General features: G+C 34.0%; 1 protein-coding gene across 1 annotated transcript in view; it reads left to right on the top strand.

The window, feature by feature from the left end:
* Positions 1 to 13,250, top strand: part of LOC145684770 (trypsin-1-like) — a 78,702-nt gene that overhangs the window by 29,792 nt on the left and 35,660 nt on the right. The window contains exons 3-4 of the mRNA XM_081757142.1: positions 5,564 to 5,708; positions 9,919 to 10,118. Coding sequence (XP_081613268.1) covers positions 5,564 to 5,708; positions 9,919 to 10,118 — 345 coding nt within the window. The remainder of the gene's footprint in view (positions 1 to 5,563; positions 5,709 to 9,918; positions 10,119 to 13,250) is intronic.

The following is a 13,250-nucleotide window of genomic DNA, read 5'->3' as shown; positions in this document are numbered from 1 at the left end:
AAGACAATGACCATATACTCATCTATTAATTAAATAATAGAGTAAAGCTTCATGAGAAATGATATAATAGGTCAATGACATCGAAATTTTGAATATTTGACAATTTTTACCTATTAGAAGAAGCGGGCAGAACCTATCAAATGTATAAATATTCAAGGCCTTGAGAGCATTTACCAAATTTTACTACCTTTCGCAAATTTAAGGAGTGTGCCTATTTATCTCTTTCAAAATTTAAAAGGAATGCGTCAATGTACCAAAGCCCTAAGAAACAATTTTGTCCATTGCTTGACAATAAAAATAGATCATGTATTAAAACCTCATCTCAGAAAATAAATTACGTTAATAACCGACCACGTGGCAATAGCAATATTTGACAATGATATATCCACAAAAGGGATAAGTGGGACAATTCAAATTTATATTATAAGTATTTAAGTCCTAGAGGACAATTATAAAATTTTATATTTTGACTACTCCAAGTTTAAAATATTTAAAATATTCCAAGTTTAATATTTTGAATATTCCTGGTCCTCTAAAAATTAGAGAAGTACATCAACGTATTGATGTCTTATAAAAGAGTATGAACTGCTATAAAAACTCATATAAACATATAAGATAATAATGCCTTATTAAAGAGTATGAAATAGGTCAAAAACTTTCAAAGTTCGAATATGTGGCAAATTTGTATCCATAAAAGGGAAAGAAGTGAAACACACAAGCAAGCAGTGGTATATATTTATGTCACAGCAAAACGTTAATGAAATTTTGCTTTTTAAAAAATACCCAAATTTGAAGTGATGATTATAGTACCCCCTCCTGAAATTTTAGAGGAGTCCATATTTTATAAAAGAAAATGAACGCCTATTAACATAAACGTAGCAATATAGCATATTGGAGACGATAAAATAGGTCAAAAACCGTAGTACGTCATTTTTTGGTAATTTTGTACCCATAAAAGAGACCAAAATGGACCAGCCAAGTTTACAAGGGTATATATTAGAGTTATACTAAACATTTTGAATTTTTTAGCAATTTCCAGATTTAAGAGGTGATCCTAGGCACTCCTCTCAAAGTTTAAGAGAGGAGCAACAATGCACAAATGTCCTATGAAAGGAAATGTTCCCCTATACTCATTCATATAATCATAAAACGTAACAAATGCCTGATCAACGAGATAAATTAAGTCAAACAATATTCACATTTTAATTTTCTTGTAATCTATGAAAGGGAACATTCTGAAGAACCTACATTTAGAATTGTATATATTAAGGTCCTAGAGATGACTAACCAATTATAGTTTTTTTTTGACAATTCCCAAATTTATCGGATGGATCTAGGCACCCTTCCCAAAAATAAGAAGGGATGCGCCTATGTTTCCAATCTTATGAAAGGAAATGGTCACCAGTATACAGGCAATCCATTATCATCAAAGAGGGTAAAATAGGTCAAGGACTTCAGAAATTAACATTTTATTTTTTCCCATGAAGGGGAACGAAATGGACCACCTAAACTTCGAATGGTACATACAGTAATTCTATACTTTTAGGTTTGGTAATTTTCAATACGTAAATTGGGGTAGTCCTAACAAGCCCTCCGGAAATTTAGAGTATGGGGTAGATACCTCTGCCAAAATTAAGAGGGCGTTGCCCTATGTACACCTGACCATTGTCTCTGGAGAGAAGCGATGGACTCTGAGCCAGGAGTTCCGAGCGCACAAAACTGGTATCAAGTGCCCCATCACTAACTGCTGTTATAGGTTGTTTTTGACGTTATTATTTGTAAGAATTGTATGTAGTAAGACAGCAGGTGTCGTAATTTATTACTTCTAAGTATATAATATTCGTATGTGTCATTATGTTAGGAGGCATTGTTTCGGCCAAGTATAGAATATGATTGGTATTATCAGGAAAAATCATAGCTAAATATGATAAATTGCTATAACATTAAGCATATTTCACAGTTTACAAAATATTAAAGTATATCGTTGCTAACCGAATAATGCTTTCTGCAAATATTACAACTCGTGATTGATTCAACCGTGCAATTCGTCTTAACTTTAGTTCATAAGAATAAACAACTAAATTTGTCTCATCACTAATCATTAAACATTTGGCTAATCTTTTCCATGACAACGATTGTAAAGAATATATATATATATATATATATAACTGTTACAATTCTTTTTGTGGTCACAATTTAGTAATGTAGTGTATATCTGGTATATGACTACGGTGTTTCGTAGTATTTTTCTGACATATTCTCTAGTTATAACATCAACAAGACTAGATAATGCATCTGCTTAAATATGGGTTCGTCTTTCCTAGATTTTGGCTTGTCAGTCTTTAAATAATACAAGAAGCTAGACACACCATTTCCTTTCTATTTTTATCAATTTAACTTGTTCAGTTGTAGTACAAGCAATAAAAAACGTTGATGCTGCCTTGTCTGAAATTTTAAAGAAAAAGCTCACATGACAATTCCACGACAAACTTGTTGGATGCCTACTTTTTCCTTGAATCTACCAAGACTAAAACCTTCTTTTGGCAGGTTTATATCCTAATGATCACAATAATACATCATGAGCAGTATATCATTGTTTCTCCTATCTGTAGTTATTTATTCCTCATATAAATTTATACCAAAAACACAGTCTACAATAGTGTGTCACAGTTTTTAAACGTTTATTCTAACATATACTGTAACCAGAATGTACTTGCTTGGAATTAAGTGGCAATGAGACAAGATTATCGTTGTCCAAGTAGATGTTTCTGTGTATTACTTATGTATACACAAATACGTTAGCCTTCCACTTATATTTTGTCGAATGGATAGATGATTATTACACTGACCAGAACATTTAGAGGAACAAGACAAAAAGTTGCTACACTGACTTAGAGAATAATTTAATACTGCTTTATGTGTTTTTGATCATCGATGTCTTTCCTTTGATTGGCTGCGTAAGAGAGAATTTGTGTGGTTTCGAGAAGTATGACTGACTTCTGGTGTCAAAACCTGAACAGAAGAGATTGACAAGAGGACTACAGTAGTGTGTTACTCAAGGTAAGAGAGAGAGAAGGATTATCAATAGTGTGAGGCATTGTTTCGTAACTATTTATTTGCAATATGATTTAGAGGCACATATGACATAAAGAACGATTATAATGAAAAAAGCGGGCTGACACAACAGAAGATAGCAAAAGCCTGACATGTGTCTGCAAGTGTGACTTACTGAGTGTGAATACGTTTTTTGCGGATACAAACTGTTGAATGTAGGACAGAGCAAGGCCTACAGATGCCATACGCTACAACAGTAAAAGACAACTGGCATCCCCAAGTAGGAAAGATGATATTCTACAACGTTCAGCTTCTCATGGAAACAGAATACAGAGTATCAACTTACACTACCCATAACCTCCTGTGGGGGAAGCGGAGTTTATACACGATTTCCGTTAGTTTATGACACTCTGGAAACTTTTAATACAGTGCTTCTCTGTATTGGTAATGTTTCACTTCCTTTTCTGTAGCATATCCTCCTTGTTCAATGTTCATTGAAAGGAAACCAGGAGGATATGAGTGCGTAATTTGGCTAGACTGACTACAGCAAATTCAAATAGCATGTGTATTGAGGCTCGAAATTATTCCTCAGAACAGAATACAAGAAGAATAAACCAACCGTTTGTTTTTACGTAATTGGAATAGCCTTCACACTCACACTAGTACATCAGCAAGTACTGGCCCCGAAAGGAAGATTTCACTCTCTGCATTAAGAACATATCGAACAATTATGAGTTGTGTGAAATTCCTTTATGAAAGGTCGTCTTCCCACCAGCTACTGTTTTTTATCTCACTACCATCTACTATCACTAAATGTTGGTAGTTTCATGGATTATCACCAGACATTGAAATGTCCACTGCAACGATATGCGCTGAAGCATGTGCAAACAAATTTTGGCCTATTTCCAGTTCCATTTATTATGTGGCAATTCTGTATTTAGCTATGGTTATTTCGATGATGAAATATTTTTCTTGATTTTGTTTCACTATTCGGTGGTACGAAAAATGTGCGTGCAAGATGATGTACCCTCATATCCAATTATTTTCATGGTATACCCTTATATCATTCTTTGTCGTACTTCTTTAATAAAAATTTTCACACTACTATCTTCATTTACAAGCATAATGGCTTATAAAAGTACTTTTGATTTGAGATTTGATCTGAATTGGCTATCACGTAAAGTTAGTTGTATTATACATAACGTATATTGTAAGTGTTTATATATGAGAAAGCTTTCAAATACAACGGAAAAGTTATTATATATTGAGCACTAACAAAGAACGAAAATATTTTTTGAAAGTGTTTCAAGGCTCATGTGTCAAAGATATTCCTATATTTGCCAGAGGAACCTGAAAAATTAGCATCCAGGACATTTGGTGTCGAAATGTGATCCTTGGTAATCGCGATTACGAAGAGATAATGCTAACGACTGAACTATATTAATAATTTGGTAAATTAATAATTTTTCTGTAATTATTTTTGTAAAATGTTTGTTATTTCTAGGAAGAAAAGATTTTTTTTAGCTCGGTTGAAAACTATCCCTATTTTACTTTTAACTAACAAGTAATTTTAACTAACAAGTGTTCATTACTTTTGTCTAATTTCTAGATCTCACATGTAAAAGATGTTGGTAGTAACTTTTCTGTTGTGTCATTTTAGTAATGTTTCATTAATATTTAAATGTTGCCCTTGCAAGTTATGACCATAACTAGAAATGAAGGTGTATCTTTTTGTAACATTTTTCATAATTTTAACAGTTTTTAACACATAACTCTGAGTTATTTGTTATCTCTTAAAAGAAAACTACAATGCAGTAAATAACAGGAAGAAATTCTGAAACAAAATATTGTTCAATGAATTGAGAGAAACAACATAAACAGTTTTACTGTAAAATATGGACTTGAAGTGGGAAAGGTAAGCCATTAGAGGTTACATGTTAACCAATTACTCTACTAAAACAAGTGGAACTTCTTCTGGCTGGGGGTTTTATTTACAAATTTACTTATTTACAATATATTTTTAAAAATCACTAACAAGAAATTCATGCTCATTTCGATATTTTTTAGCCTAGTCGTGCGTTTAATTGTAAAATGATAAATGATTAAAACTTCAAATTGTTCCTATTTATAAATTACTTACTTATACTAATTTTGCATTATTTTTTTAAAAACAAAGATATTTTTATACGTTTCCGAAAGACATAAGGAAGTTTTTCTCATAAGAAATATAATAGTTTCTCTTTGTGTAACTTCGAAAGATATACAGCACAAAATTTGATCGTGAATGTCCGTAGGGTAATAACGCTTCACTGATCAAAAGAAAACCTACTGCACATTCAATCGTAGAGAGCACACACATAATAACTCATATTTCGTATTTCTATTAGAAACAAAATTGAAAATACCACTGCAAAACATTAAGAAATAAACTACGAGATTTCTTTTAATGCTAATTCTGCACAATGATGTCTAAATAATGAAATAAAAGGCATATTTTTTCTCCACACAGAGCTAGTAAGAAAACCTAGAGACATTAGAATGGTGGACAGCAAGTATCCCTTCATGGCTTTACTTCGGTCAAACAAAATAAATTTATGTGGAGGAACAGTTCTTAGTCAAAATGCCATACTTACTGCTGCGCATTGCTTGCAACGGTAAACATCTACTCACCTTTCTTCGTGTAAGTGTATATGTCACAAATAGTATAGTCTTTATTACACTCTGTTTCACCATGTAGTCACCTCAAAGAATATACGTTTTCACATTATTTTCCATATTTTCTTCTGGGATTACTCAACACATCATGGAATCAATATGCTGACTAGTTGGAACTTTATTTTACAATTTAGTTTGTTTCTATCAATAACTGATTCTTTCAGGAGACTATTGAGTGAAGCATGTTGTGTTGTCTATTTTACAGTCCTAATTAGAGTGTTGGTTTAAATTAATATCAAAGTATTATAAAACCAAAATATTTTCTTTAATTGTTGTTAGTTGTTCCCCATAGCTTTCTCTCGGCTACAGGTTGCTTGCATAGCTATCTTTTGGCGTCAGGAAAAAGTTAGACGACTATTAGGTTGAGTGCAAACTATAAAGAATTAGTGCCACGAGACGTCTGGTGTTTATAATAAGGTTTACGTATATCTAAATATTTTGACTAGATGTTCATGTAAACATTTTTTAAATGTTTTGAAATTTGCATATTAGCATTATTCACGGACTGATACGTTTCTGCTTCATAAACAAGACAAAATATGTTTGTTATTTATATTGAGCAATCTATTTTAGTTCAGTGCAAGGTTAGAATTATATGAGTATACTGACACAGAATACACTCCTGCATTACCAAATAGGACGTAGAAACCCAATAGTAACAGATTATTATTATTATTATTAGTAGTAGTAGTAGTAATAGTAGTAGTAGTAGTAGTAGTAGTAGTAGTAGGAGGAGGAGGAGGAGGAGTAATAGTGGCAGTCGAGCCTTTATTTTAGATTGTCACTTGAAGGTTACACAGAATTCTGTGGTCTTGAACATTGCAATGTCATACAAACAAAGATAAGTTATAATTCAACCAAGTTTTAAAATTTCGATACTGTGCTTTGGAGCATTGAGTAATACGCTCTCTTTTTCTCTATTATTTCAACCCCAAAATATAAGAATAGGTTTATAATCTTAAAGGAAACGGAATTTAATTTGTAAAAATTGAAACATTTTCACAGATTTTCTCGAAATGTATATTATTTTAAACCATGGATGTAGCTAACGCTTTGGTTATTCATTTTCTTAATAGCTTCAAACCGTAGAGATAATTGGGAATTATCTCAACAGCAGATTATAATCCATCCTAATGTACATTTTTTTACAAACGGTATCTTCGAATAGATTGTTTATTTTTAAGTTAAAGCGAGAGGTAGACAAAGTTAATACTTACGAAGCCTATTATTCCGATGTCCTTTTAGCCACAACAGGAGGAGCACATGAGAAAACGAAACGGGGATAAGGCTAAATTGTTTATTGAGGGACATCTCCTCCCAATACAGATATAGTGGTCTTTCAGTTCAATCATTGTGTAGTAACGAGCCCAAAACCATATCGAGTGAAATCGAAGGGACCCCCAAATATGAGACTGGACTATGTAAATCGATTAGTCAGGCAGAAGGACATACTACAGCCTCAATTGATCGTTGAATGAGGAAAAATGTGGCAGGCACCTTTAAATGATGATGGTGTACATGACTACTGAAGAGGATATTTAAAAGAACTTAATAATATTCAGCACGCGGGCGGCCAAGAGTAGAAAACAGTGACGACAAACAGACTTAATAAATACGCTAAAGGTAAGAATTACGATTTCTGAACTTTCTGCTGAGAAACTGAAATTTCCAGATTAGTACTTCGAGAAATCAAATTATACGTGCCAAGTGCTTTGATTGCACTCGAAATAATTTAAAGTTCGCTACTCAACGACAATTTCTTGGTAAAATCCGTCTGTGGATGTCGTGGGTGTACATTGTCCAGTAAAAAAATTTATGTTATCCCCGTTCGTCATCACATCCAATTGTTCTTTGGTAGCTTAACGAAGTTGCAAAGAAGAATAGCCTCATTTTGATTAACCAACTCGAAGCAACAAGAATTATACGACACCTCGATAACCACACATACTATGTTATGTCAAAATCGAATAATAATTCCTATATTAACGAAATGCTGTAGCTATTATGTTTAATACTCGGCTATTGTATATAATGTCCGGATTTAACATATTTTTCTTAACATGTATAATATATATGATATATCCAACTTACAGTATATATACTTTTTGGGGTTAAAATATATCAAGAATGAAGAGTAAAAAACCCCTCCCGATTTAAAAAACAGTTGCGTTGACAACTTTGGTGAAGCATTCATTTCTGGTACAATATGGCGTATCCGTCTATTTCTCGGGATTTGCAATGATGCACACACATTGAATTTAAAATGAACCAGAAATGATGAAGTGATTTAGCTCCCCCTCTCCCAATTCAAATACTGTATTGTGTTTCATTATATCGTAATGTATGGTAAAATGATTTGTTTCCGTGCAGTATAAATATTTCTGATTCCTTGCTATAATCTTCATTGCTCGGAGTACTACGCGATGAATTACGGCAATCAATTTTGTTCCTTCCCCATATATAAAAAGTAAGATTAAAGCAAATGGTAAGACTCAGCCGATTACCAAATACTGAAGCATATGATATTATAATACTAGATGAATGTGATAAAGTTATATGTCCTGTAAATGAGGACACCTACACTATTTCATATTGTGTTCAGTGAATGTATGAACGTCTGTGTTGGAATTGATTAAATTTGGACATGGCCATATAGATAAACTACGCTTCACAGAATTGCAACTAGCATAATTGTAACCTTCCAGTGATGTATCGAGGCTGTACACGATGGAAGGGAGATGTTTTTATCAAAACAGAAAGACGATTTTATTAAACTATTCTCTTTCGATAATCGGAATCACCATAACCATGTATATTTGTCTAGACCAAAAAGAGGGCGAATTTTAATATTATCAGTATAACAGTTGTCCACCAAGTAGGAATATGAGCAATAAATAATCGATTGTTGGAAGCAAGACTGCATTACTCTCTCACGATTACTTCCTACAGTTATACATTGCCGAGAGCATATTCGGAAATTTTGGGAGGAACGGCATGAGAAGTAGACAAATCATTGTTGTATTCAGCAATGTGAGTTATTTTATCTTTGACAGACGTCTTAGCTTGTATGCGCCTGGACGCGTGAAGGAGCGTCGTAATAACTAAAGGTGTTCAAGTCGTCATACAACTGGTATTCGGATAGGAGAGAAGTTATCTACTCACCTCATTCGCCTCTCATTGCCCAAGAAGTATGTTGACTAGATGCGAATACGAAGTGAATTATGTGGATCAGTTGTTTCCGATTGTGAATTAAGAAAACGTACTAAATGATGCAGATGAGAACAATCCTAGTATGCTGGAATTACAAACTCGTGATTACAGATTCTATTTTCAGACCAAAGAAAACGTTTACAGAAACAGTGTGCAGGTCAAGTGAAAATATACATTTTAGGAAGATAAAACACTAAAGAACGATTTCATACTATACTACGTCTAATGATAAAATTTTTGAGTCATATTACACAGTGTTCATATAATAACCAACTATGAACATTTAATCCTTGGCTACGTATGTCCAGATATTATCATGCTTCACAAAAATACGTTCTGCGAAATTCTTATTTGATATATTATATTAACGATTATGCTATCTTGACATGATGTACTGTAAAACAATATGGATAAAGTGCGTAGGAAAATACTCTAGCCTCTCTACGGGTAATTTAATTTCATGCGAATAAACATAAATTCAATAATGGAGACAAGCAATATGTTTTGTGAAACATAGTATGATATATAACAAAAATTGCTATTGTTACGTATGTGATAAGTTTTAATATATTTATATGTCTCTCTATACTATACAGATCTTCAAAAATAAAATTTTACATTGAATGTTTAGAACTAAAATATTAATGTAAGTAGTAATTACTAATCTTTGTATTCATTTTTTTCTGACTTGAGTTCTACTTCGTATTCTCTTCCTTTTGAGATGCAACTGAAGAAACGGCACAAGATATGATGCATCTGTGTCAGAACAGATAGCTTATAACAGCTTTCTCTTACCCCAAAACCCTTAGGAAATTAAAAAGTTGTGTATATTTATGGAGCTTTGGTTACATATGACAATGCTAGACAGTGCTATAGACTGAAAAGAAAAAGGGACAATCAATAATATATCATTGTCATTACTGTTTTATTTTATTTTAGGGATGTGGGAAATAACTTGGAAGTCGTTGTGGGAATACCTGTGATCCTTTCCGACAAGGTGGATTCAATCAAAGTAACAAATACAATTCCACATGAGAGTTATGACCCGAAAACTTACGACAATGACGTTGGCATTGCAATATTGGAAAACCCAGTTAATTATGGTGATCTGATACAGCCTATATGTATCGCATCGCAAGGTAGGTTACGGTTTCAAGTTCTAAAATTTGTTAAAACTGTTATTGAGTAACTTACACCATCAAAAAGTGTAAACGAAAAAAAATATACAAGTTCGTTTACACAAATCGTATTATTTGGTGAGTAATAAAAACTTAACGGATGAGAAACGATGCCAAGTGCTATTGAAATTTGACATTTTTAACACGAAATTTGTAAACTAAGTGCTGAGAAGAACTTACGTGGAAAACAAACCGTCTGAGAGACTATACTGCGCAGAACTTGATTGCTGTATTAAAACAGAAAATTTCATTTTCTAATTTTCAGATTTGAATAAAACTTTGCAGCATTTCACATTTTCAATGGTAAGCGCTTATAAATAACTATTCTGAAAGAAAGTAGATATATAGACACACCATCTTGACTGATATCAAACACCTAAATTTGTTTGGAATTTTAAATCGTTTCTTTACAGTAAACATTTTACTGTATATGTTTCACTTACTATTGTTGGTAACTCAAATCTAAGTTTTAATGTTTACAGTTAGGATGCTTTAAGTTTATATTTATTTTAAAAGGTAATGTTAACATATGATTTTACCTTTATCCCCAATTCTCCTCCCATTTCAAGACAAAAATTTGGAGTTTCTTCGGATTATTTCTACTTTACTTTCAGCTTACGATAATCGTATATGCAAACTTTTCAGTTTACAAGTTTACAGGAAGTATCCTATCGCCTTCGTACATTGTCGTTAGTGATGTAACATTATGCAATTTTCTCCTTTCCGCTAATTTTCTCATTGCGTGGTAGAATTACCAATTATCAGAATTTTAATTTACTTAACGAAAATCTACATTTGTGATGAATATCAAAACTCTATGTCTAGAGAACGTATCGTATAGGTTTCAAATTATCGTCACAAGAGACGTACCAATATATACACAGAGAAAAAACATATTTGGTGTACGTAAAAACGTACGTTACATCCGTAAGTCCTGTACTTTTTTGAACTTAAAGTACGACTATATATATATAACATCATGCTGGAAACATATAACTGAAAACGTATATTTCATAGTACTGCCAGTACAAGTGTACCATATATACATACTTTCAGTATAATTGTATATAAACGGTAAGGATCTCACATACAGATGGGCGTATATAACATATAGCTGACTTATGTAACCAGAGCAGTAGCTATGAGGACGTGCGGGGCCGTTGATAGCAAAGGTGGGCGAAATGAGCAAAAAGAAAGAGAAAGTGTTGGAAATGATTAAACGACGAGTCGCCCTGAAAAATTATTGGAACTCTAATAAATCATTATTGTTGTCAGTTTGCAAAGAAATGGATCTGTAAAATAAAATTCTTGCTCGCTGCTCTAAAAATTTACACGTGTCAATAACAGTCACAATAATTATTTACTTATTACCTAAACAAAGTTATTACGAGGGCTATCCAGAAAGTAGATTACGTTTTCGTCTGTGTCCGCTAGGGGCGGGGCTAGCGCGGCCATCTTGGGGTCAGAGCGTTGCGCAGCTCAGTCGGCATCTAGCCGTGCTAGTGAGAGGTTCGTGCTGTGCTCCGTTAAGATACTGTGACGGTTTGAAATGTCTGCGTTAATTGAAAATCCCGCGAGCTGCGAGGTGCGTGCAGTAATAAGGTTTCTGACAGCAAAAAACTGTAAACCGATAGAAATCTATCGGCAGCTGTGTGAAGTGTATGGGGACAGCATTATCACTGAAGGTGGAGTGCGACAGTGGGTCATAAGATTTAAAAATGGCCGAACCAATTTTCACGACGAAGATCGAAGTGGGAGACCCAGCAAAGTGACTGCCGAACTTGTCGAAAAAGTCGATGTTAAAGTCCGTGAAAATCGAAAGTTCACAATAACGGAACTTTCTTTGAGTTTTCCACAAATTTCGCGAAGTTTGTTGCACGAAATCATCAGCGAAAAGCTTGGTTACCACAAGTTTTGTGCAAGATGGATTCCAAAAATCTTGACAGAGGACCACAAAAATCAGCGAATGGCTGCAGCGTTGCACTTTTTGGACGCCTACAATAAGGATGGTGACTCTTTACTCGATCGCATCGTTACTGGTGACGAAACATGGGTGAAACACGTGAACTGTGAAACGAAATTGCAATCAATGCAGTGGGGGCACACAGGTTCTCCCCAAAAACCCAAGAAATGCATGCAAACAATGTCGGCAAGGAAGATGATGGCGACTGTTTTTTGGGACAGAAAAGGTGTGATTTTGGTGGACTTCCTGGAAAGAGGCACTACAATAAACGCTCAAAGGTATTGCCAAACTCTGCAAAACCTCAGAAGAGCAATTCAAAACAAGCGCAGAGGAATGTTGAGCTCTAAGATATTGTTGATTCACGACAACGCCCGGCCCCACACGGCAAATGTCACGCGTGAAGTTCTTGAATCTTTTCAGTGGGAGTTGTTTCCTCATCCGCCGTACAGTCCCGACATGGCACCGAGCGACTTCCACCTATTCCCAGCAATGAAGAAGTGGCTGGCTATGCAGCGTTTTGATGACGACGAACAGCTGCAAGAAGAGGTAACGAAGTGGTTGAAGTCGCAGGCGGCCGAATTTTTCGACGAAGGAATTTCCAAGCTCGTACATCGCTACGATAAATGCCTTAATTTGAATGGTGACTATGTCGAAAAGTAGTATTTGTGTGTGGCTTTCATCTGTATATAATAAAATTTGTTTCCTATACTTTGTTGATTTTTTATTCCAAAACGTAATCTACTTTCTGGATAGCCCTCGTATATATGATTTGTTAATGTTATACAAGGTGCCTAGTAATGACTTATAGAGTAGCGTTTTCAAAATCGGAAACGGTCAAACTCTGAAATACATGTTCGGCGTTGTGATGCGATGAGTTTGCTTAAATAATCACGCTTTTCTACCCAATCGGATTAACTACGATGATGCGAATGAAGTTATGAAATTGGGATGAGTAAAGAGACACACGCAAGCTATTCTTTGCTTGGAAATATTAAAAATGGGGTAAAACAAGGGGAATAGTAACATTTTGAACTTGAAGTAATTTTAGAATAGAGCTTAAGGGGTCAGAGTTTATCCCAACGAATTTCTTCTTTTTCAAAGAATGTTCACTACCAATTATTTTTTCTATT

This window comes from Thermobia domestica, chromosome 5 (assembly GCF_964235325.1).
Source record: "Thermobia domestica chromosome 5, izTheDome1.hap1.1, whole genome shotgun sequence".
NCBI lineage: Eukaryota > Metazoa > Arthropoda > Insecta > Zygentoma > Lepismatidae > Thermobia > Thermobia domestica.
Note: the sequence above shows the minus strand (reverse complement) of the source record. Positions and strands in the feature narration are given on the sequence as shown.